Genomic DNA, 27,289 nt, shown 5'->3' with positions numbered 1-27,289 from the left:
GGCCTTGCTCTACGGCATCGTTCACGGGCCCAGTTCCTTCTTTCTTCTCCCTCCATCATCCCCTAGCATATTGTCCGCATCTATATTGTCCAAGCTGACCCACACATCCTGTTTCTGTATCTGCTTGTGGGAAGAGTGAGAAAGAGAGTGAAGGGCAAGTAATTTCTTCTATAAACTCGATCTGGATATTTCACACATAACTTCTGTTTGCCTCCCATTGGGCAAAGCTGAGTCTCGTGGGCATATATCAGCTATAAGGAAGATTTTGAAGTATTGTCTCTTGCCAGATGGTATGTTTCTGACTAAAACTCAGGTGGTTCTTTTGAGAAGCACAAAAAGGGAAGACTGGGAGTCAGTAGTGGTGACCGCTACAGTAGGCACTAAATAAAAGTTGAGAAAAATTTAGTAAATTATAAAATTGGTCCGCATTTTAAAATGAAAAACATTTAAGATTTATTAAAATACTTGAAGGGGCAAAATGGTATGGATGTAAGGTCAGAGACCGGGGTTTGGCACAGTCAGTAACTAGCTGAAACTCCTGCTACATTCCAGAAAATTAGACTGGCAGGAATTTGAGACAGTTCCAGGTAAAATGGGCACAACTTCTTTTAATCTTGTAACTAAAATGTATAGTTTTAGTCTTTCTTGAACTTTTGAAATGTATATGCTGCCATTTTCAACAGCAATTAGTATTAGAAAATAATACGCAGTTTTCAATTCTGGTTAAAATTTGAAGTAAATTGTGTCTTGTGGAAAATAAATATTTGGCTGCAAATATTTTGAGGCCTTTGTATTTTATACTTTCATATTTCACATTTCCATCGATTTTCAAGCTTAAATTTGTTTATGTTCTATTACAGATGGGGCATTTTAGAACACACCGAAAATTGGACCAAAGTTTTTAATGGCATTGTACTTTTATTTACGTTCTCTTTCTCTCCATCCTAATATTGAGCTGCCGATTGCGTTGTTTATAATGTTAAAAGTAAAATTTAGTAGTTTCCTACAAAAGGAACGGAGATAAACCTTGAAGTATATATTTTCAGTTTTCATTATAAAAATATATATCCAACTTTCTCAAAATTGTGATGGTGAATATTAAATTTTGCGTCTTTATAATAATAAGTTTTTGAGTTTAACTTACAACTTACACTTCTCTGGCCCTGAGAGTAGCTTTTGGTTGTAGTTGCCTATTAATTATTATTACTTTCTTTGTGGCAGCAAATCAAAATAATTTTTACATCCTCCTCCTAAAGAAATACCGGGTATTTATTTACATGCTAGATTAAATAATAGAGTTAAAAACTGAAAACATTTAAATTTGCTTTTCTTAGGATATGTCAGCTCGAGGATCGTCTTCACAGCTTCCTAAACCTTTTGATCCTGAGCCAGAAGCTAAATATGGCACACTGGATGTGACTTTTGACTATGACTCACAAGAGCAGAAGCTTCTGGTAACAGTGACAGCTGTCACAGATATCCCAACGTATAACAGGACAGGTGGCAACTCATGGCAAGTGCACCTTGTTCTTCTACCTATAAAGAAACAGAGAGCAAAAACCAGCATCCAGAGAGGACCATGCCCTGTCTTCACAGAAACATTCAAATTTAATCATGTTGAATCTGAGATGATTGGAAATTATGCAGTTCGGTTTAGACTGTATGGTGTACATCGCATGAAAAAAGAAAAGATTGTGGGGGAAAAGATTTTTTATTTAACAAAATTGAATCTTCAAGGGAAAATGTCATTACCTGTGATATTGGAACCTTCTTACAATCATTCTGTGAGTATCTGATCAAATAGCCCAAATACAGTTTATGTTCATGGTACATACTATATACAATTTTTAAAATCTATGATAAACCCAACAACTTCTTCAGTCTATTTTTTACATGGTAATCATACCTTTACAAAATTTCTAAGCCCTGGATAGGTAGGTATAATTTTTTCTCATCTATAAAAGTTGCCCTTGAAGATTATATGTGATTTATTTTATGTATTTTATTTGATCCTCCACGGAGTCTAGCCCCATGTCTTACCCATTTGTTCCTTTGTTCAACATTTATTACATGATTGATCATGATGTCGTCTGAACTCCTTATAGAATTTATTGTTTTCTTTCCAGGTTAAAACTAGGTGATACGTTAAGAACTATCTAGCCCCGTTTCTGTGATATATATACTGCAGAAATTATTTGCTTATACAGAATGTGTTCTGCTGCCTAGGTCATGCCTGATTATCTTTCCAGAACTGCTATGAAATTATTTTTAAAGGTTCAAAAAAAGCTTGACTCATTTTACTTTCTATCCTTTTTTTTTTTTTTTTTTGAGGAAGATTAGCCCTGAGCTAACAGCTTCTGCCAATTTTCTTCTTCTTCTTCTTCTTTTTTTTTTTTTTTTTGCTGAGGAACACTGGCCCTGAGCTAACATCCATGCCCATCTTCCTCTACTTTATACGTGGGACACCTGCCACAGCATGGCTTGATAAGCAATGTGTAGGTCCATACCTGGGATCTGAACCAGTGAACCCTGGGCTGCTGAAGCAGAGCGTGTGAACTTAACTGGTGTGCCACTGGGCTGGGTCCACGCTTTCTACTCTTTTTAAACAAAGATTTTGCAGTATTTCTTGGAGAATATTTAAGTTTAGTGCTATGAGCTATTTTCCATTTTCTCTTTTTTCCTCCAGGTTCTGATCATATCCAAGTCTCCCTCTCCTCATATTTTTAACTAAATTCCCACAAGGCATTGCAAATCACGGGCAAACTGCACTGTTTGTTTAAACAAGGGAGATACATTATGCCACACAGTTATTTAGATTATGAGAAAATCTGTGCTATGCTATAAGTGTAAATTGTGAATTACATTTATTCCTCTGTTATATTGAATAAAAAGCATTTTTATAATATTAATACATAGATTTTAGAATAGATTTATATTTTAAAATAAGGGTATAATATTTTAGGGTTGTTGTTAAGCTTGTAAACGTGTAAGCCAAGCCCAAGTTTACGGTGTCGCTGAATTTACACCACACAGCGTTTGGTCTCGTAGGACCTTCATTCCCAAGCAAACCCCATGCCATTATTTAGCTAGACAATTTCAGCATCTTTAAAAATCAGAAGACATTGATAAATATAGTATATCCTTATGAGTTTGTAGGATAAGATTGAACCTTTATTGGGGAAATTGATAACTTGTTATAATTTTAAATTTAAAAATTACCATTTTGGGGAAATGCCTTTTTAAAAAAAATGACTAAGAGCAGTTTATCAGAGTAGAGAAAAAAGAAAGCGCAGGCACTATCTCAGAGGGGAAAAGATAATTTTTTATAAAATTGAATGTTCTGCAATTCTTAATATGATTTTTAGACTTTCTTATTATTTGGTCTGAGTGATGATCACTGGTTCTCTTATGGAGAACACATTCTTATATAAAAATAATTGAGTTAAACTAGAAGAGAATGACTTTATCATCAAGAAGTATGTATTTTGTTTTGCTTTATTTACTCCAAATTATCTGTTCCCAATTCTGTATTAATTATATTCATTTCACAAAGAAAATGAAGCCATAGAAAATAATGAGATTTTATCTCTGGTCAAACTAATTTTTGTATACACTTACATTACGTGTATTAGCTTATAGTCACTGACTCTATATTTCCGACAACCAGTACAATAAATTTCTGAGGAGTGTTCACAAGAAGAAAAAAGTGCTAGATAAATAGCTTCTAAGACGTAACATTTAAATCTGAATAACTGCATTGCCATACTTCTCAAATTCAATGCTTATGTTTAAATGTACCTCTCTCTTGCTTTCTTTTTTTCTCCGCCTTCTCAAAATTTCATTGCTTGTTTTTGGCTTCTGTGCTAGTTGTCATAAAAATAAAATACTAGTAGATAGAATGTATATATTCTATATATGCTATAGTGTTAATGTTCACTTTGCTTAGGTTTTGATATCTATATGGAGAAATCATGTGATTATACTTTACTTGGGTGATTTTAGCTCTAATTTTTTAAGGTTTAATAATATGTGAGTGAGAGGTACTCTTAGAATTAAACATTTATTTCTTGTGGCTTTTGAATAATTACTTATTGTTATTGCAAGAACATTGGCCTTTTGCAAGCAAAACTTTTAATGCAGTCAAAAAATTTACAGTTATTTGGAGCTTAATTACAGTTTATCTTCATGGATAATAATCGAAAAACAGAATTCTGCAAATAAAATTTAGTTTAATAGCTAGTTTTTCAGGAACTCTTCAAAGCAATACATTGAGAGAAAAATGGCTAGTGTCACCAAAATGACTTTCTCAGGACTAAACATTGAGTTTCCCTAAGGCTAAGATTAAAGTTTAACATTAAGATAAAGATATAGTTTGAGGTAAGCCTTCATGATCATTGACTGATAGAAAATATATGAAGGGTGGAAAAGCGTGAGTTCTTTCTACTAACTAGTTGTGTAAGTTTGGGTAAATTATCTCATCACTTTGGGCATCAGATTTCTCACTAGTAAAATGAGAGAATTAAACCAAATGATCTGTAAGGTCCCATCCATCCATCTCTGATATTCTCTGATTGTACCAGTATATACTGGGAAAGGAGTTAGGTAAGAACAAAAATGGGTGAATTTTAGGTGTTCTGTATGCTTAATGTGTGACATTTTGTGGTGGACATATATTATATGTTCTCACTCTTCCATGTCTCTTCAACAAGCTTCTAATGTCTGAGGAGGTCTCAACTGATAGTCCCACCTCTCCAAGGTCGGGTATAAAATTCACTTTCCCAGTCTCATGGTAGCTAGGTCATGAGCCATGTGACCTAGATTCTGCCACTTATTCATTTTCAGGAAACCTCAGGGCAGACTGAACAGGGAAGCAGACACTACACTCAAATCGTGTTTCTGTGAGGTTGACAGTAGAGGAATCTGATATTCAGAGTCAGCAGTAACTCTAAAATAGCTTTGCTGGTGCGGAAATGGTGTTGGTGCAAGGCAGTAACAGTTACAGGAAAGAAAAGACCTTGGCACGGGAGCCACAGCAGTTTCCTCACCAGATCAGTTCTGCAGTGTGTTCTTAGGTTTTGTTCTTGAGAAGCTTAGCCATAAGTCTGGTTGTTTAGTCACCCCAATTCCTTTAGTAAATTGCTGTTCTGCTTTATCAGTCGGGAGTTAGCTTCCAGTGTTTTCAAATAAGAACCCTGACAGATAAATGTTGAAATAGCCGTGGTTTAGTATTTACTTGCTTTATTCATCTCTTAAGCCATACCCAATACCTAGAATGTCATCATTTACCCTCTTACCATGGTTTATCCCTCTCATAATTTGAACTTTTCTCATAAACTCAACTTTGTTCATCTGGACTCTTTCCTAGTGTATAACTCAAAGTACTTTCTTCTCTTGCATTTTTGGTATGATATTACTCTCTATAACAGTTACCTGGAAATGTCCTCTCCCCTCTTTCTCATTCCAATTTTATTTCTCATTCAATTTAGATTCATTAATATTAGATATATTTATTATGATTTATTATTATTAGATATATTTATTATGATTTATTAAGAATGAAACTTCTTTCACTTACAAACATACAAACACACAACCCTTCCTGTACAGACAGTGCTTGATTAGTGCAATCTGTGCAGTGTGAGTAGCTAGAAAATGGGGACCTCACTCCTGCAACCACAGGGCACTGAATTCAGCTAACAGCCCAGATGAGCTTGGAAGTAGAGTCTTCACCAGAGCCTCCAGATAACAGCCCAGCTGCAACTTTGATTTCAGTCTTGTGAGACCCTAAGTAGAGAATCCAGTTGAGCTCACTTGGACTTCTGACCTACAGAAAACCTGAGGTAATAAATAGGTGTTGTTTTGAGCTGCTAATAATTTGTTAGACAGCAATGGAAAACTCATATAGATTTTGATACCAGGAAGTGAGATGCTGCCATAAGCAAATACCTAAAAATGTGGGAGTAGCTTTGGAATTACCCATGGGTGAAGGCTGGAAGAATCTGGAGGAGAATTTTGAAGAGCATGATAGAGAAAAGCCTAACTTGTCTTGAACATACTTAGTAGAAATCTAGACTTTAAGGATGCTACCCATAAAGGCAGAAGGAAGTGAGGAACATATTCTTAGAAACTGGAGGAAGGGAGAATCCTTGCCATGTAGTGGCAGAAAGCTTAGAAGAATTGCCTCCTGCAGTTGGGTGGAAAGCAGACCTTGTGAACGATGAACTTGGTTGGTTAGCCGAGGAGATTTGAAGCGCAATGTTGAAGGCATAGTCTGTCTTCTTATTGCTGCTCATAGTGAAATGCAAGAGGAGAGAGATAAATTGAGGGACTAAATGTTAAATAAAAAGGAACTAGGACTTGATAAATTGGGAAATTCTTATCGTATCTAGATTACAAAAGATGCTAAAATTTAGAAATTGCTGCTGAACGCTAGTGTAGAGAAAATGCTGAGGGTTTGAGTGTACAACTTTTGCTGAAACCCCCGAAAAATAAAAAAGTTGAGTATTCAGCCATACAAGGTTTCCTTGAAGACCCTTTTAGGAGATTAAGAGGGTTCCTCATAGATCATCTCAGTCAAACCCGAGGACTGCTAGGTTGCTTAAGAATGTTGTCCCTCAGCTATCTCAGTGGAAGCCAAAGATAGAGAAGAGGTGATCTTGAGAAGATTTGAGGGCATATTGTTTAATGGAGTGAACCTCTGTAAAATTCACGTAAGACCCACAATATTCTTCAAAAAATTGCATCAACACAAACACTGCCAACTAGGACTGAAAGAAATAGGGAATATGAAATGGAAAGAGGTGGTTGGACCCCCAAAATGCAACTAGCAAGAAGCAAGCCAGTAAAACTACTCAGCTGCGAACACCTGCTTGCTACCTTTCAAGAAAAAGGAAGGGTGACACAGAGGGAGAATTAAGAGCCCAGAGAATGCAAGTGAGAGCCATGGGGGATTATTCCCAGACCTTGAAACCTAATCAAGGCATTGTAGCCTGAGTTTGCCCAGTAGTATTTCAAAACTGCTTTGGACCAGTGACTTCTTTACTTTTCATTTTGCCCTTTTCAAACTGAAATGACTATAACTTTACTTTATGCCGTATACCATTGAGTGTTGGAAGTGTTTCTGGCAGATAAATTATCTCTTTAATTACATAGGTCCATAAATGAGAAGAATTTTTCCCAGGAGTTGTACTTAATGGATTACAGCAGGAGCCATATTCTCACCAGGTTTGGATGATTTAGATAAGATTTTAAACTTTGAGATGATGAGATTTAGATTCAGATGTTGCGATTTTTTTTGTGTGTGTGTGCTTTGAACTGGTAATGTAATAGAATGAGACTTTTGGGAACCTTGGGCTGGGGCGAATACATTTTACATGTGTGAATCATGGGGGCTAGAGGGCAGACTGTGGTAGACAGAACTCTAAGCTCTAACCATGACCTTCATCCCCTGGTATTACTCCTATGATTATGTTATGTTACATGGCAAAGGGATTTTGAAGATATAATTAAGGTTACTAATCAGTTAACATTAAGATAATATATTATCTAGGTGGGCCTAACTTAATTACATGAACCCTTTAAGAGCCAAGAGTTTTCTTTCATTGGTAACAGAAAAAAAAATAAGATTCAAAGCCTGAGGGGGATTCAGCATGAAGTTCTCTGTTGCTGAGATGGAGGGTGCCATGTGGAAGGACCTGAGAGGAGCCTCTAGGAGCTGAGAGGGAGCCCTCTAAGAGCTTTGGCCAGCTGCCAGCAAGAATATAGGGCTCTCAGTCCTACATCTGCAAAGAACTGAATTTGGCCAACACCTGAATAAACTTGAAAGCAGGTCCTTGCCCCGAGCTTCCAGATAACAGCTCAGCTGAGCCAACCCCTTGATTACAGCCTTGTGAGACCCCAGCAAAGAAGCCAATGGAGCCCACCCAGACTTCTGACCTACAGAAACTGAGAGAGAACAAATAGGTGTGTTTTAACCTACTAAGTTTGTGGTAACTTGTTACATATCAGTAGAAATCTAATACAGCCCACAGGGCCTAGGATATTACTGTCTGGCTCTTTACAGAAAAAGTTTTCTAACTTATGCTCTAGACAACTAGGAATTGAGATTGAATAACAGACATGCAAATCATTTCTGGGTTGAGGTGAATACGCATGTAGTCAGATAACATTCTGTGAGTCTGCTTTCATCTTGGTGGGATGTTCTTTACCGTTTCATGAAGTCTTCAGCAAATACCTTTATACAACTGTAAACACATGCCAGTCAAGTCTGCAGGTATTCTCAGTTTGTGACCTACTTATTCCCCTTTTATTCTTCTTCGTGGCTGCTCCCTCAGTGTAGATGTATTAACCCAGAACTTGTTATGTTTGTTCTACAACCTTCTGTATATAACTAGCTCTTGGTGATTAATATTATTAGTCTCTGTTTTGACCCATAGTAACTCACATACTATGTTCCAAACTCATTATCTTTCTTTTAATCTAAACTCTTTTCCACCAAGAGGCTGTCATTAACTCTCTCTAGATTGTTAGATTTGCCTTTCTATAACTCTCATAATACCTTCCCTTTTGTAATTCTTTATTGTACTTGAAATTAATTGCTTAATGTCTGTCTTGTTAACTGTTGTATCCCTAGTGTTTAATTTCATGCCTGACCTATAAATATTCCTCAGTAACTATTTGCTGAGTAGACATTAAAGTATTCATTCATTATAATGTGTAATGTGAACATAAGAGATGGTGCATTCTCTGTGAGAAAGTCACAATATAGTTAGGTTTTAAATCTTTTTAGGTTCAAATTTTCTTTTAAAATGTTTAGAAAGAAAAAGACATTGATTTTAAAAAGTAGAATCATAAAATATTATAGCTGAAAGAGTTTAGAGATCATAGAATCTAGCTTTCTCATTGTGCAGTAAGGAAATAGATATTTAGAGAGATCACGTCACTTGACTAGTTCCTCATGCCATCTGGTTCAAGAGCTGGGGCTGGAATGCCTCTTTCCTGACTCCAAGGCCAGTGATTTTCCAGAAATTTTGGAAGAGCAAATTTGTAAAATTCAGTTTAGTTAGAAAAGAATCTGTGACCATTCTATGCATGTTCTCTTATATACAAACTAGCTTAAAAGAGGAGAATGGAAGATGTTGGATTAATCTCACTCACAGAACTTTTTTCCCCATATACCTAATGAAATGAGTAAAAAATATGAAAACTACCACAAAATTTACCAATAGCAATCACTCAATGAAAGAAATAGATAGTTGTGGAGTGGCACAGAGAGACATAAAGCAAAGTCATGCACCTAGCCCCTAATTCCACACTCTGTCCACTAAAAGCCATGCTGATGAATCAGCAAAAGTCTTGGGAATATTCAGTAATACTTCAGGTCTGTAGAGAAAAAACCTCTTGAGTGGATATGTTTATCATAGTAGATTGTATTGCTGTTCACAAATATATTTGGTGCCCCTCCCTGTAGGAAGATTTTAAATCTCTGCCAGTTGAAATGTGTTATCTCAGCATAAACAATCTTATTCTGATATAGAAATTGGTACAAGGACTTTGGTACAGCTACATCAAAAAAACCAAATATTTGTGACATTGACTCTAGAGCCAGGTGTGGGCAGTGATGAAACTTGAGTTGAAAGCTGGAAGGAAGGTGATCCATGTTATCCTGTGACAAAGTATTTTGTAAAACTCTTGCCTATACTAATGTGGATGGCAGCTATCTTAAAAATGAACATGTAGCTCTAGGCAGAGGTGAGAAAAACAGATCAATAATAGCATGAATTCGTTTACTGTTAACTGCATTTGAGCAAATATTTGTTCAGAGGGGAAATGGCAGATTTACAAGCAACAGTGAAAGGGGAGAGAGAGAATCAAAAAATTCCAGGACTTTGGGATTGGAAGGTGCAAATATCATCTCCAACCTACATAAGATAAAGCTGAGAATACTGAGCTACAAGGGCTTCAGCAACATCAGGGACCAAATCAAGGGTGTGGCCATGGCATCCAGTGTTAAAACTCTAAGTGGATTATTGTGGCACCCCGTAAACCATTTCTGTTGGACAAAATGGCTCTAGGAAAGGAGACTAAAGGTACAGCTCTCCCCAGTGAGTGAGAGAGACAGAGAAAATGAGAGTGAAGGAGACAGTGTCTGCTTAGTGTGATTTCAGAATCACAACAGACCGGTCACCGTTTTGTGGTCCCTAAACGGAAATGTTTATGGTCATTACCCTGTCCCTGGTTCACAATTGTATACTGGATGTTTGTGTGGCAGATAACTTATCTTTTTAGTTCTTGGGTCTCCTGAGCAAGGAGCCACATCTGGACTTAATTTAGAGACCAATATCCAACACCCAGAGATCCTTGACTTTCAGCTCAAAACTATAACTAATTAGCATTTTGGTTTGTTTTCCTTAGGAAAAGGAGAGAGTGTTCTGCATGTGGGAGAAGGAGAGAACTGAACGTTTGATATCCAGGAGAAAGAACAGGGTTTAGTGGTCTTTGTTTTCACATATATCCTATTGCGCCTCCCTAGAAAAGAAGAGTATATTACCACCCTGTTGAACTCAGGTGTGGCCATGTGACTTGCTTTTGTCTTCTGGTCACAACTTTTAAGAACTGGAATAATGCCTCTGTTATTATGGAAGCATGTGGGGAAATGGAGCATCTCTCCGCTTTGGGAAAAGGCTTCCTTGCCAATCCAAAATAGATATGCTGCATAAGTGAGAAGTAGACCATTGTGGGATTAAGCTGCTGAGAATTTGGGGCTATTTGTGAACGCAGCATAAACTAGCCTGACTGATAGAATATTTGCTGTTCTGATGAAGGCATGTACCAACCTCTGTGGCAGAGAATCAGATGACATAGGAAAGCAGAGTGACTGAATTGACTTCTGAAAGAATCTAAGGCTCTGTGTGTGTCACTGATTGAATTCCCTGAGATGCTGGCTCTGAGGTGGAGTTCAGTGTGCCAGATGTTTATTAAGGAGTGCCCTTGAAATCAATACTTAGAAAAGGGAGGAGAAAGAAGCAGGATTGGATGGAGGGGAGAAGTCAGGTTGCAGTGCAAGCCCAACCACATCCTCAGCCACCCCACCCACAGGGAATTTTGGAGCTAAAGTAGTCCTTCTGAGTTGTCCCCAGTTGGGTTGAGATGACCAGGCCTTTATACCCACACGTCCGTCAGTCATTGAATGTGGGCTGCTCCCTGAAAGGCTGTACCCTTGGGGGAGGCAGGGCTTCACGGGGGAGTCAGTTGCTGAAGGGACTGATAGTTGACGTTTGTCTACCAGCAGCCCTCCCAACAGCGAAGGCAATGGTCTCTTCATTGATGGAGAATCTTGACAGTGTCTCCCAGTGTCCACCACAGCTATTAACCTGTTCAATATCAAAATAACACTGTAGTTGATTTTAAAAAATTGGAAAGTAGACAAAGTAAGTAGGAGGAAATGTGAGAATGCTAATATAGTTAATAATAAAATGACTACCCTCTTCTTATTTAGAGAAAAATCATTTAGAAAATAATCTATGAGGAAGAAATATTTATGTAAAGTTCACTTATTTTATTTCATTTTCTTCTATTAGATTTATATAAAGTAAAATGGATTTTTTAAAATAAATAGTTGCCGTTAGATCCGATTTTTTTATTTCTGTTTATACATATTCATAGAATGATGTCTACAAGATGTTTACTCCTTAGCAGTTTATGGATGGTAAAGTTCAAGATGATTTTCTTACTTCTATCTTTGTTTATTTCTATATTATTTGAATTATTCATGACAATCCTTTGTCAGTTTAAAAAAAACAGAGAGTCAGAAAGGGTCAGGGAATTTGGACTCTGATCCATTTTGTTAGGATGAGTAAACAGATTAAGTTCCTAACTAGATTCTTTAGGGTGAGGAAGGGCAAGGCCATAGTGGGAAGCTTAAGTTTTCTTAAGTTTTTATGATAGAGGGTTCTTAATATGTGCCTAGATGTCTATATTTCATTAAATATGGTTCCGTATTATATTTCTATATGAATACATAGCACTTATAGAAGTAGACTTGGGAGTGGATTGAATTGTCCTAAGGATGAGAAGAGAAGATCCTCAGGAAGTCCTATATTTGAAGATTGGAGAAAGGAGGGATAAGATAGGAGAAAAAAGATAGGAAAATATCACAAAAGCAAAGAATGAATTTATGAAGGAAGGAATAATCAACTTTGTCACATGCTGCTGATGGACCCAATAATCTGAGTATTAAAAACTGTCCATTGGATTTAGGATATGGCTGTAATGGGTAGCCTTACAGGAACTAGTTTTGATGAGGTAGAGGGGCCAGAATTCAAACTAGAGTGGCAATCATGTAAATGGCTTTTCCGCCAAGTGTGGCTATTAAAATAGGAAGAGAGAAAGGACAGAATTTGGCAAGGAGGGGTTCCAGAAAGATGTTTCTAAGGTTAGGAGAGACTTGGGCATGCTTAAATACTAATGCAAATGATATTATAAAAAGATGGAGTGTAAGATATAGGAGAGCTAACTGAAGGAGAGATGAATTGAGGTGTCTGGGATGAACAGAGAGGCAAAAATGTTTTTTAAGAGATTTATTTAAGTTGTGGACCATGAAATCTAAGTGCAATAAAGGGAGAAGTGAAGCTAGAAAGAGACTGATAGGCAGAGGAATTAGAAAGGTTAGTGGACCGAAAGTCCCAAGGGTATCTAGGAACAGATATGAGAGGAGTAGTTGAACAAGAGGTATGGAAAGACAGGAGACTGGTTAGGGAGGAGAATGTTTTCATCTACTGTGATGTGGTGACAAGAGTCCAGAGTGTGATGGTAGAAATGGGCATCTGAGATAGAATAAAAGGTAAAGTCACCGAAGATGGTTAAGTTGCTCAAGAGGAGCCAGGTTCTTGAATGGTTTATCCACATGGACGTTGAAGTGTGAAAAAAGATTGAGTCAAGGATCATTGTTCTCAAGAACAAAGAGGAAGTTTGGGGAATGAAAATGTCCTGGACAGAATGTCTATGAGGACAGGATGACATACACCTTAAAGGAAAATTATTATTATTTTCCATGATTTTAGAAGAGCAGTGTTTGAGAAGGCAGCAGAGAACTTTGCTTCCTGACCCTTAGACACTTCGGGTATGAAGGAATAACTAGGGTGAAAAGTCTATTGAGGATGATGTATACTCAGGGCATAACTGGGTTTCAATTAAAGTAAGCTGTTGGGAGCCCAGAGAAGAAACTCAGGTTCTGGAGGAGTTATCATAGACCAGAAGGTATAGGGAAAAGATTCTGAAAAGGAGGAGCCTAAGGGAAGTTTGTGTTAGTGAAGCGGTACAGCGAATAATAGAATGAACGTTAAAGTAAAAGAGAGGGCCGACGTCGTGAAGGATTTGCCATCATTTGTATTATACCAAAATGTCAATCTCAATCATAATTTGAGTCTATTTAAATCTTAGATTTCATTTAAAGTCTAATTTCAATCCCATCTTTATAGAAATTTGTTAGATTATTTCTAATGTAACAAATTAGTTGATCTTGTCTATCTTTGTATACCAAATATGTAGTACTGGTTATTGCTGTATAAATTTTGAATGGATAGATGGATGAGTGGGTGCATATGGTACATGCCGTTTCTGAGTTACTGCCTCTGGTGTTCGTTTTTGCAGCTGGTCATATGTTTTCTTTTTGTCAAACTTGCTTTATGTCTTCCGTCTAGATTTTAAACACTTTGAGACAAGAAACTGTGTGTTTTACTTATATGATATTTTTCATAGAACCTACAAAATAGGTGTTCAATGACCGCTTATTAAATTGAGTTGTCAACATGTTAACATTCATTAACATTTTTAAATTGTTACCAAGTTCAATATAACATTATTCCCTGATAGGTATCCTTAAAACAGCCCTATTAGCCATCTTTCATGACCTGGAATCCAATAAGCATGCATCTCAGGGTAATTAACTAAGAGCACATCAGGAATTGTTTTATTTTTTAAGTAATAATTGATTAATTAGGGACATATATGCTTATATAATTTCTCATTCAACAGTATAATGCCAGCATCTCCTAAGAGTGATCAACCTTCCTCATGACTTACTGCAATGATGATCTTATTTTAGATACTTGTAGTTTCCACCTTTAATTTCTAAAATCCCTGTATGTCAAAAAATAGCCTAGCTTTATATTAATAGAGTGCATTAATTTAGTTTGATATTTGTACTATTATTTTAAGAGAGAGAAATTATTGCTTATACTCTATAATTCAGTGTGTATGTCTCTAAGAATCATCCTTTAGTCTATATTATTAGCAAGTATCTTTCAAAACTTAGCTCCACCTATTTTAATATTCACTACAGTTCACACAATATCATTGTCATTAAAAATCTGCATTTTCTAAATGTGGATTATACTTTATCATCAAGCAATTTAAAATAAATGCTTCCTGGTAAACTAATGATCACAGTTAAAAATTACTGCATTAAGGAGAAAGCTGCATGTGTGTAATTCAGTTCCCTAGACAACAACAGTAATATGACTCATGGCTCACTTTTGTGTAAAACTAGATAGTTACAGATCTATTTAGAGACAGTGATTCAAAGAGAAAGTAAGTGAGCATACATTATTGGTAGAGAGCAATAACTCTAGTCTCACAAGAATTGTTATCAGATAAATCTTTCAGTGAAAGGGAGAAGCTAAATTAGAGCATAAAAGGAAGCTTTTTCTTTAAATCAGATTCTTAGTTTGCAGGACAAAAGGGAGTGAAGTTTAACTTTTAAGTCTCAAGAAATTTTGAAAACGCAGAAGAAACGAATGGGAAAAACTGAAATTTCAGTGACTAAAACTTTTTTTTTTTTAGATTGGCACCTGAGCTAACATCTGTTGCCAGTCTTCTTTTTTCTTCTTCTTCTTCTTCTCCCCAAAGCCCCCCAGTACATACTTGTATATTCTATCTGTAGGTCCTTCTGGTTGTGCTGTGTGGGATGCCACCTCAGCGTGGCCTGATGAGCAGTGCCGTGTCCACACCCAGGATCCAAACAGGTGAAACCCTGGGCTGACAAAGCAGAGTGCACAAACTTGACCACTCAGCCATGGGCCTGGCCCCTGTTGTTTCTTTTTTTAATGTTTAGTGTAGGGAATAAAAAATATTAAGCAATTTAACTGGGATTCATTAGTTGAACCCTCCAGGTGCTGATCTGTAAACTTCCAAAGACCGACCTTTACTTCATTCTTGTTCAATGTGTGTGATTTTTTTCAAAAATAAATCAGATAATTAATAAGCTTAAAGGACAGGTATTATTTTCCTCTTGCCTATATTTCATTTTATGCAATTAACTTTTTCAAGATACTGATTTCAGTTGGTTGTAACACTGATGAGAGAGATTAACAAAAACTTTATGGGATGAGAGTACTATTTGATCATTTTAGACTGGAGTAAGATTATGACAGGTAAACTTGTGTCCAAGTGAACAGCATATTCTATAATTAAGCACACTTTAAAATGCACTAAATAGAGCAAGAGGGGATAAAATAGAGTTATTTATAGAAACATCATGGGGCGATATCTAACATTCAAATTCTAAATATTGACCACTATTTGAAAAGTTACTCCTTTGGAGGGTTTAGAAGGTGGACATCTTCATTATTACCAGTAGCTGTGGAATTATATACATTTTACTTTAAAGAATCACTTTGTTACATTACCGTGAACAATTCCCTTTCTTCTGCATTGTTTCATAGTAACAGAACAGTTGTATCCACTGTGCTCCTTTATTATGTTACCATTTGGTGAATGGGTGGTAACTAATGAACAGTGGGGTTTACTGAGGTTGTTTTTGAGACCCACCCTTACAAATAAATCGTGAACAGAAGCAACATTTTATTTTTCCTTAGTCATTTCCCCCATAATGTTAATATTAAATAGCTGGGGCGACCAGCCTGCTGGCGCAGCGGTTAAGTGCAAACGTTCCGCTTCTCAGTGACCCGGGGTTCACCAGTTCAATCCCAGTTGCAGACATGGCACGGCTTGGCATGCTATGCTGTGGAAGGCGTCCCACATATAAAGTAGAGGAAGATGGGCAGGGATGTTAGCTCAGGGCCAGGCTTCCTCAGCAAAAATGAGGAGGGCTGGCAATAGTTAGCTCAGGGCTAATCTTCCTCAAAAAGTTAATAAATAAATAAATAAATAGCCGGGCAGTCTTCAATGGGCAAATGTGTTTCAAAACCCAAATCCTTCATTCTAGGATTTTCACATTTAAAGTCTTGACAGATAATTTAAAATAGTAGATTCTTCATTGGAAAAAATGATTAAAGTGATACTAGTTTTGACAAATGATAGATATGAAAATGTATTTTATCAGAATATATTTTAGAAACCAACCAGGAGTAATAGTATTGCTTGTAGTCTTTTCATCGGAATTAAAAGTAATGAAGGTATTTCTTCCAAAAGAATCTTGGCTAGATCTGCTGTGACATTTGTTCTGAGGTTGACAGCTTTTAATGCTACTTTTTTAGAGTAATGCCTCTTTATATGTTGAGAATTTAAAGAGAACTGATAAATGCTAATTACAAAAATGTTTTTCTTTCTAGATAACTCTTTAGATAAATTTAATTTAGAAAAGAAGCAGTTCTACGTTTGATGCGTTTGTGTTCTTTTGGTGAACTGTGAGCTTAAGAAATACTGAAAACAGGCCTAGGACAAAGAAACTTAATATAAAAAAATAGAAGTAGAAAGAAATCTTTTATCAGTAGGTTTTCGGTCTCATTATCACATTTGTTGTATACACTCAGTGTAATGAGCCAGAAAAAATATCTATTTGAAAGTTACATTTTATTTTACTCTATTTAGGGCAAAGAATAATTCTGGTCATAAAATGATTGTACATGATAAGCCTGTATATAAATTCCTGATGCTGTTTATATTAAGCAGATAGATTTAAATTATTTCTATCACTGAAAACGAGCATGGCCCTGCGAGTACCATGTGTGCTCATTCACTACTGGGAGCTCCTATTCAAGCAAAATACATGTTTTAGGTGGTGAACATGCAAAGATGTTCTGGTGAAAAGTCTAGTTTCTCAGAGTACCTGGTAATGTTTGAGATGGTAGCGCCACTGACCGGAGCACTTCACCTGAATGGTGATGATTACATGCGATGAGGAAAGTGAGGACCTTTGTAGAACAGAAATACTAGTTGTTAACCTGAAATAAAATAGGTATCCTTACTTTAACTTGAATCATTCTACCATTATTTATTGCTTTATAATATAAATATATTTTCTGGTCTTACAAAAAATGATGATTTTTGTCTTTCCTTTATCTCTCAGAATTGTTTATAGGCTATATCGTACCTATTTACAATGTTCTTTTTGTAGTATGTCCCTTTGGGGCAACTTCTGATTAGAATGGTACTAATTACATTTTTCCTAGTAGAAAAAGCCAGAAGAGCTAATAGAACTGAAGACGTAGTAAGTTCAGTGTACATAATTTTTTAATTATCTGATGTACAATTAAATTAGTTTATGTAATCAAAGTTATAGATCTCTTAATATTTCCATATTCTACAATAAAAAATAAACTGCTTGAACTTTAATTTGGCTCATTTTTAAAGGAATAAGATTCTATTTAGTTCATGGAAAGCAGCATGTATTATAAATACATTTTTCATATCAGTCAACTTATTTTGGGAATTTAGTTTTCCTTGAAATGAAAGCTGGCATTGTCCTCTAAGCAGTGTTCAAGTGATGAAAGTGGTTTCTTTGTACCAAGTCATTTGTGATTTCCCATAAAAGATTAAATGGGGGGTGGCCCGGTGGCGCAGCGGTTAAGTGCACACGTTCCGCTCTCGGGGGCCGGGGTTCGGCGGTTCGGACCCCAGGTGCGAACATGGCACTGCTTTGCAAGCCACGCTGTGGTAGGTGTCCCACATATAAAGTAGAGGAAGATGGGCATGGATGTTAGCTCAGGGCCAGTCTTCCTCAGCAAAAAGAGGAGGATTGGAAGCAGTTAGCTCAGGGCTAATCTTCCTCAAAAAAAAAAAAATTAATTAAATAAATCCTAGATAGTGGAAATCGACAATTTTAAAGCCAAAATTGTTGGATTTTCAAGACCACGTTTATATTTGCACTTCGGAGGGTTGGCGTAAGCATAGAGGTTGCGAGCATAGTGGCTCTGCCAACCCAGGTTCCACATCTTAGTTCCCTACTTCTTCCTAACTGTGTGTTCTTGGATGAATGCTCAGCCTCTCTGTTCCCCATGTTCTTCATTTGTAAAAAGAGATCATAATAATAATAGCTGCCTCATAAAAAACTTGTGAGGATTAAAGGAAATTATCTGGCACAGAGTAGGAACTTGGTAAATGTTAGCTAATGTTGTTTATATGGTCTTATTCATGTGTGAATAAATTTAATGGGCTAATGTAACCTTAAATAGGTGCTAGTCCTTAAGTAGAAATGATTACATTGTGTTTTTCACATTTTAAAATCAGAAGGAAGATGGCGGAAGAGAGCAAAAGTATTTACTCTGACAATACAAAAAGTGTTTAATCCAGCAAGTAGCTAGCAAAATAACTTTTTTCAGGAACTAAGTAATTCAGACCTTGAACGTTTTAAGATAAAACTTTTTTGAAATATATTTTGACTAATTATGAAGAAGTATGAATTATAAATATTCTTTAAATAAATGTGCTTTTATTATTTTCAGGCATAAAGAGTAACATATTACGTTGGCAAAACGTATCAGGCAGTGTAGGCTAGGTTACTCTGAGATAACAAACCCTGGAACTTTTAACGCCTATGAACAAGAGGTTTCTTTTTCACATGTGCTGCGTGTCCATTGTGGGTCGAGTATGGCTCTATTCCATGTCAACTTTTCTCTAGGATCTAGGCTAAAAGGGGAAGTTTTTTCTGAAGTTTTGCTGGTTGTCAGACAGAGGGCATAGCAAACTAATCCTTGTCTCTTGAAGCTTCTGCCCCACATTGACATGCCACTTCCACTGCCTTCTAGTGTCTAAAGCAGGGGCGGGCAAACTTTTTCCGTAAAGTGCCAGAGAGCTGAATTTTTTAGGCTTTGCAGGCCACATCTGATCTCAGTCGCATATATATATGTATATATAGTTTCCTTTTGGAACTCTTTCTGAAAATATAAAACCATTCTTAGCATGCTGACTGTATGAAAAAAACAGGCCACAGGCAGCATTTGGTTTGAGCCTGTAGTTTGCTGACCTCTGGTATAAAGCAAGTCATGATGTCAGGGAGAGGCAGTGAATAACTGTGAAGAATGTTCCACACATAGACTTGCTAAGCTTAATATCATCTGTAGATTAACATTATTTATAATTTGCATATCAGTAACTTGTAAGTAGTTTCACTTTTATAGTATAAAAATTTCCTTTCTTGGGGCATTCTCTTTTAAATGTTAAGTAATAAATTTGCATAGCAAAGTTTTTCCCAAATACTTAGCCTTGTCCAGTTATCACAACTTCTGAATCCAGTTTCTTAATTTATAAAAATATTATGGGCTTGAAAAACTTAGGAGCTGGCCCAGTGGCACAGCAGTTAAGTTTGCATGTTCCACTTCAGTGGCCGGGGGTTTACCGGTTTGGATCCGAGGTGCGGACCTACACACTGCTTGTCAAGCCATGCTGTGGCAGGTGTCCCACATATAAAATAGAGGAAGATGGGCACTGCTGTTAGCTCAGGGCCAGTCTTCCTCAGCAAAAAGAGGAGGATTGGTGGCAGATGTTAGCTTAGGGCTAATCTTCCTCAGAAAAAAAAGAAAAAATATTATGGGCTTGAAAAACTTAAATGTATGACAAGTCTTAGTATATATTAAAGAAGTTTGGCTAAATTGGCACTGCTAGAAGAAAATCCAAGGAATGGTTTATTTATTCTTAAAGATAGTAGATACAACACATTGATTTATTTCCTCTTCTTCCTATAGTCTCCACTAAAATGATCGTATCATAGTTTACAAATATAAATACACACACGTACGCATTCACGTTTATACCCACTAGGTCAAGGAGAATTGGGGTGAGGGCATCAGCAGATGTTGAGAGAGCAGTTTCTGGAAGACACAGTGGATGGAGGGTGGAAGCTGATTAAACAGACTGGAAACCTGGTGAAAAGTGCACGTAGAAGGAGGAGAGAACTCTGATTCGCAGGACGGTACACACTTGTGGGTACAGCAGAGGATAGGTTGAGTCTGAGTGTTACAAGTGAGAGTCACTAAAAATCCGTAAAATGTACGTTGTATCTCCATCTACCATGAAGAATAGTACCCGGCTTCTGACTAGACCTTGGGTGGTAAATATCATAGGTTTCTCCTCTGGAAAAACTCAATGATTTCAGGTGAGCCACCTCGTTCTGATATTTAGGAGTCTCCTGAGGAAAGTGCCTGGTCCCCATCTAATCACATGTACGCCTATCAGTGAACAAACCATGTTTAAAAGTGTCGAGTTTGTGATCAGCTTTTCAGTGATGCATTCTTAAATGTGAACAGCCAGTCATGGCTCAGGAGACACTTAGGGAAAACCTCCAACAGGAAAGAGAAAACCCAGGAGAAACAAAAATTTTAAAAAAATACTCTCTGGGAAGAGTATATAATGCAGAGATGAGAAGAAAATTAAAAACTAATTCTAGTTCCTGTTTATTTTCAGAAAGATTTGATAAGATACTGCACACATTTTTAAAAAGGGAACAGTCTGAAAAAGGAACAATCATAAAAGAAAGGGCTTTCGTAAGTTACAAATATGATTGCTAAAATACAGCATGTGGCGGAAGGGTCAGTACAGACATTGGCATACTATGGCCCATGGGCCAAATCCAGGTCACTGCCTGTTTTTGTAAATAAAGTTTTATTGCAACACAGCCAGGCCCATCTGTTTACATATTGTCAGCAGAGTGAGTAGTTAGAACTGAGATCATATGGCTTGTGAAGCCAAAAGTACTTACTATCTGGCCCTTTGCAGAAAAAGTTTGTTGACTCCTTCGTTAGAAGATAGAAGTGAGAAAAATCTCCAGAAATAGAAAAAAAATAGATGGAAAGATAAAAAATAAAGCTTGGAAACTTAGACAGTCTAGAAGGATTTCGCATACGGCTAAGAGGTGATTCATAAGCCAACAGAGAGGAGGAAGTTGAATTAAAATACAAGAAAATTTGCCGAAGCTGAAGAGCTGGAACCCCCAGATAAAAGACCTGAACAATAAAGGAAGAAGCCCAGACCTGGACACATCATTGTGAAATTTCAGAATGCCACGTGCAGAGAAAAGATCCTGCGAGGTCCAAGATAACGTAAAAACAAGTGAAGACCAGAATGACGTCAACTACAAAGCCAGATACCAGAAGACAGTGAAGCTAGGGCTTCAAGATTGCAAGGGAAAGTTATTTTCACTGTATTAAGTGTTTTATATGTATTATCTTCCTAAATCCTCATCGCAACCCTATTATGGGTGTCATTATTTATTCCCATTTTACAGATAAGAATAACTTACTTTAGTGATTGACTTTCCCAAAGTCACTGTTACATTTGCTTGCTTGGCAATCTGCAAATGTTCCCAATCCTCATTAGTTTCTTTCCTGTACTCCAGAGGAGTGTGTTTCCCACATTCCCTAGAGTTCTGAATGCTAATCAGGTTTCACCAATTAAATGCGTTCATGCGTGATTTGCAAGGTGAAAGGGAGGCAGGGGCCATCTTCCAACTGCTTCGGGCAGGCAAGTTCAAGGAAAGATGTTTTTCCCCCTCCAGCAACGTTCTAATAGCTAGTTTTCAGCTTCATGGGTGCTAAGAGGTAATTGCAGTGGCACTGATGACTTCCTGATCCCTTGATCGAGCTAAAATAGTTTTTTAACTCATAATGTATCTCCCCACCCTCTTGGTAAGTGTAGTAGCCCCTATGGTGGGTCAGTTTTTCAGTGTTCCTGCAGGCCCAGCTCTTCCAACAATTTTGTAAGCTCCTAATTTCCTGAATTAAATCTCGTTTCTCCTACCTAAAGTGAATTCTGTTTCCTTCACTGAACCCTGATTGACGCAGTTCACAGTTAAGGCTTAGTGTTAAGGTTAGAATAAGAGATCTGAAATTTTTCAGATTTTCAAATTTATATCTAGGCAGTCCATGCCATACAAGGACTCTGTCGATTAAAATCGGGTTTAATTCTAGTTAAAATAATTTAACATATAATTTCTGAGCATAATTACATTAGTAAAAGAAAAGTAACATTCATTTACTTTCTTCAACTTCAATAGTGCTTCCATGTGCTGGGGACAGTTTTAAGCACTTGACATATATTAACCCATTTAATCCTCACAATGACTGTCTGATATAGGGTACTGTTAGCCTCAATTTATAGCTGAGAAAACAGGCATAAAAAGGTTAGCTGAATTGCCCAAGGTCACCACTTAGTGAGTTGCGGAGTAAGGATTTAAATCCATCTGTCTCCACAGTCTGTGCTCTTAGCTATTCTGTACTTTATCATTATGTTGTGTAAGACTTAATCTGACCTAAAAGAAGGTTGAATGTGTGTAGGAGTGTTGATCGGGCCAACGTTAAAGTATGAACGTGTCTTTATTCCCATATAATTTGTTTTTATTAAACGTAAAAATCTCTCTGAGTCCCTAAATGTTAAGATTGCAATTTTTAGGACAAAAATGCAATGTAAAATAGATACAGAAATGAAAACTAAAAGTGCTTTTTTATAATCAACATTCGTATCCTTCTGAGACTATATCATAACCCAAATAAGTTCATGAGAAAGTGCTGGTTGCCCTCTTTGTCGCTCTGTACTATTTCTTTTAAATTTTGGAACTGTTACGTTTCTTGGGTGTTTCTTATCATTTCCTTCTGAATCTTTTATGATTCTGTGCCCTAGAATGTATAGTGAAATATGTTCACTCATGAGCAATCCTAAAACCTCATGGCTTAAATCAATTTGACAGTTTACTGAATTGTCTTGGTTACGTATCTGAAAGTAGAGGATTTGATATGTTCCTTAGTGAAGGGAGTTCTCAGAACAGGAGTTTGAACTGTAAAATAGGAAAAATGATAAATGAGTTTTTACTGGTAGTCCTCCCCACACGCATACACCCCTAATGAACACGTTGTAGTCCCGTATTCATTTATAAGTCAGAAGTTCATTCACAGGTCAGTGTTTGGAAGTTTGGATTAAGGCTAAATATTACAAAAGCACCAAAGATTCTAGGGGAACTGAAGTACTTTATTTCCATTGGATAATAAGATAGGTATATTTCCCATCCTTACCCTCATTCCCATGGCAGACGTTCTCACGGTTTAGAGATAGAGGTCCTCAGGGAGTTGATAAGGAGACCCTCCATTGAGGAAGCTGGCTCAGTTGGTGACGGCTACAGTGGAGGCCCTCAGCCAACTTCCTCTTAGATTCCTTTGGCCACATGCCCGTGGCCTCTGCAAGAGAGGCTGGAAATACAAGTGCCTGGCATTTTAGTCTCCAGAGTGACAGGAGAGCTCTTCCAGCAGGAAATAAAGAGGTTGGGAATGATTGTTGAGTGGGCAACCAACAGTGTTCACTGTGGCTTACAACCAAGGATTTGGATAGCAGGCTTCAAGTTTACATGTTCATGAGTTCACATTTATGCTTGTAACATAAACATACCTTTTTGGAAGAATATACATAAAATGACTGATATCTCCTTTAAATTCCTCCCCTCTCTCCTATTGTACAATATTTCATATATAAAATCCGATTATAAGGTCCTATATATGACCATTAATTATTTTCAGGGTAGATTTATAAATGTCTATTCACTGCTGAGCAGTTGTCTCATACTGTTAAAGCAGGCAAAAGCCTGCAACTCATATATAATATCTCTTTTCCCTTCACTTTAATCTTTTTTCATCTTCTCTTAATGAGAACTCAGACTTTTTTTTACCTTTGGGTTTATTTGTTTCATACTTTTACATATATATTAGTTGCATTAGAAATGCAACTCTGAAAAATGAATATTTAAAATGCAAAATTAAAAGCTGAAATGCTCGTTTTGAAACAAATCTAACCTTCTTCTCTCCTACAGTTTAAAAGCAGAATTTCTCAGAGTGAGCTCTACCAGCCATTTTCCTCAGAATCTCCTGGAATATTTTTTAACAGTGTCAGTTTCTGGGGCTTAATGCCAGATCCACTGAATCAGAATCACTGAGAATCAGCCTGGTAATCTTTGTTTTAAACAAATTCCCCAGGGGATTGTTAAATACACACAATTTCAAGGCCACTGTTAGAGAAAGTGTTTTTCCAAAAAACATCATGGATGTGAATGAGTTGAGGAATATACTATAGGGCAAATTCAGAGGATGTAATTTTGTCTGTTTTGGATATTTCACCAGATCTTTTCATCTTTTCCTGTCTTTGGTTTCCTTTTCAGATATTTAACAGTGTAGGTTCTTTGGGCATTCAAAAAAATAAAGGGAGTGGAATTTTAAAGCAGTGTCAGTGAAGTGATAGTAAAAATATGAAGAGAAGTTTCCTTTTTTAGAAAATCCCACACTGTCATTTAATAAACTGAAATACCCATAAAGAGCCAGAGATCACACTGAGTAGATATTTGCATCAGTTAAGATTTTATCAGCTTCAAGTGAATGCAAACCAGCTGAAAATGGCTTGGGCCATAAGGGAAGATCCAAAGAGCAGGCCTGTCTTCAGGCATAGCTTGGTCCAGTGACGCAAATAATGTCAGTAAGTCCTGGTTTCTCTTTCTACTCCTTCTCCAGCCCTGCCTTTTGTGTTTCAACTTCATAATCAGGTTCCACATAGTGGCCCTCTTGAAACTTCTTGTGTCTCACTAAGTCACACGTCCATCCAAGAACCAATCACTGTGGCTACAGGGATGGGCTGCACTGATTAGCTTAAGCCTTAGAGCTGGGCAATGGGTCACCTCCCAAAACACCTTAGATAGGTGGTAGAAAGGAGTATTTTCTCTATAGGAAGAAAGTGATGAATGGATGCTGGGGAGATAACTAACTCATGTCCAGTATGATGTTTATTTAAATTTCTTGAACATAAAATTCACTAAAGCTGTAGTGATTGGACATAGCATAGGTGAAATCCTATTTTAATCAATCTGGTGATACCTCAGAATTAGGCTTACTTGGCTGCATACCGCTTTAGGAATCTTGAGTTCTTCTGTGTTTCACCCAATTAGTGTCTTTCTGAAATGCTTAATTGGCTATGAGCTAAATCCTGAAAATTGTGGTTCTCAGTCCTGATTATACTAGTAAGACTTGGGGAGTCTTTTAAATCAAGATACCTAGGTCTGTACTTAGACCTGTTGAATCAAAAATTTAAAGGTTGGGGCCTGAGTATGTGTATCTTTAAAAAGCTCTGCAAGAGACTCTAATGCCTGGACAGCGTTGATTATCATTGCTCTGTGGAATTTATCTTGTCTTCATATCTTCTTCTTCACTATTATCTCCTGGATAGCCATAGGACTAAAATGAGTCATCGCCAACTTCTGAAACATCCGTTGGGTCTGACCATAAGATGTAACATGAAACTAACCATATCATTCAGAAAACTCTACTGCAAGACTTGATAACAGTATAGAATATTTTTCCAAAACTATCTTCTCAAATTGCAACCGACTAAACTATTAAAAATCAACTTTAATGCAGATAGTTTTATTTAAAATACTTTTAGTGAGAATTTGGTTTTTATAAATTAGTTTGAAATAGATCTGAATAGGAAGAAATGGTTATGTGTACTAGTAAGTGTTAACCATTTCATTGCCTTCGGCTTCTTTCAAAACTTTACATTTCAGGGGCCAGCCCCGTGGCCGAGTGGTTAAGTTCATGGGCTCTTCTTCAGCGGTCCAGGGTTCACCGGTTCGGATCCTGGGCATGGAGCTACACACCGCTCATCAAGCCATGTTGTGGCAGTATCCCACACAGAAGAACTAGAATGACCTGCAACTAGGAAATACAAATATGTACTGGGGCTTTCGGGAGGAAAAAAAAAAAAAGAGGAAGATTGGCAACAGATGTTAGCTCAGGGCCAATCTTCCTCACCAAAAAGCATACTTAAAAAAAAAAAAACTTTACATTTCAGATATATTATAAAGTATTAAAATTATTTATCTCTGATTCATTAGAAGCTTGGCATAGTTTGAGAACAGAAAAAGATGGAAAACATTTTAAAGGAGATTAAAGTCATTATGGCCATAAGAAACAAACGTTTGACCAAAAAATATTCATTATATGTAACCTAGAATATTATAGATTAGATTTGCCTTGGATTCAGTTTATTTAAACAGAATTTATTGTGGCAATGAAGACATTAGAACTAAATTTTCAGAAACTGACAAATTCAGCATTTCCTGCGTCTCCTTGGTCTTTTAGGAAGATGAATTTGGGAAAATAGTGACAGGTAGCCCATCAGCAGTCCTCCAGACCATCTTTTGTAGTTCAGTCCCACCTGAAATTCACACTGTAAAATGACACAGGGAATGAAAATAGCGTTAGAAAATGTGTTCCAAAATAGTATACATCGTGATAAAGTGAAATAAAGAGCATTGCTTTTTTTATAGCTATTAACATTTCATTTCCTAGGAACTGCTTTGAATACTCTTCTGAAGACATGTACAAAAACAGCAGTAATAACATCACGTGAAATAACTCAGGTAGCTAGAGAATTCACTACGAAGCTGCATTGAGAATCTCGGAAATTTCCTTCTATATTCATATTTTAATGAACATACAAATCATATTTTGCTGTCTCATTTGTCATTAAATTATTCATCACATTCAAAGTTTGCATCAGAACTAATCTTCAGATAGTCTTTTGTGGCATCAAAGAATTGTTAGTACTATTTTAAAGTTTAAGAAAGGAAATTTGAAACTTAAAATGTTCATAAATTTAAACTGAAATCATCATTATCCTAATGCCTTAGTGAGAGTGTGTTTAAGATTTTAATTTGTGTAAAGTAGTTACACAGTACCTGGGACTTATAAGCACTCAATAAATATTAGTTGTACTAACAGCATCATCATCATCATATAATCATCAGAACTGCGTTTACTACTACCATCACCATATTATTTCCACCTTTTACCTATTTTCCCCCTAAGAATAGTTTAATTTGGTGGGAATCCACAATTCATTATCTTCACAATCCATTTTGTCCCTGTTAACATTCTACATGGATAATATTTCTTAAAAAAAAATATTTCTGCCTTTTGAGATGGATACTCTTAACACAGAAGTAGAACTTCTTGTAAAATATGAAAGAAAATGTAAAGTTTTGAAGTTTTAATTTTACATTTGTACGGTATAAACCATACTAGTA

At 36.7% G+C, this 27,289-nt stretch overlaps 1 protein-coding gene across 4 annotated transcripts in view; it reads left to right on the top strand.

The window, feature by feature from the left end:
* Window positions 1-27,289, top strand: part of SYT14 (synaptotagmin 14) — a 250,475-nt gene that overhangs the window by 162,915 nt on the left and 60,271 nt on the right. For all 4 annotated transcript variants that reach the window (XM_070591310.1, XM_070591311.1, XM_070591309.1 and 1 more), the window contains one exon: window positions 1,335-1,784. In XM_070591310.1, the coding sequence (XP_070447411.1) occupies window positions 1,335-1,784 (450 nt within the window). The remainder of the gene's footprint in view (window positions 1-1,334; window positions 1,785-27,289) is intronic.

Source organism: Equus przewalskii, chromosome 23 (assembly GCF_037783145.1).
Source record: "Equus przewalskii isolate Varuska chromosome 23, EquPr2, whole genome shotgun sequence".
NCBI lineage: Eukaryota > Metazoa > Chordata > Mammalia > Perissodactyla > Equidae > Equus > Equus przewalskii.
The sequence above is the reverse complement of the archived record's forward strand: the minus strand, read 5'-3'. Positions and strand labels throughout refer to the sequence as shown.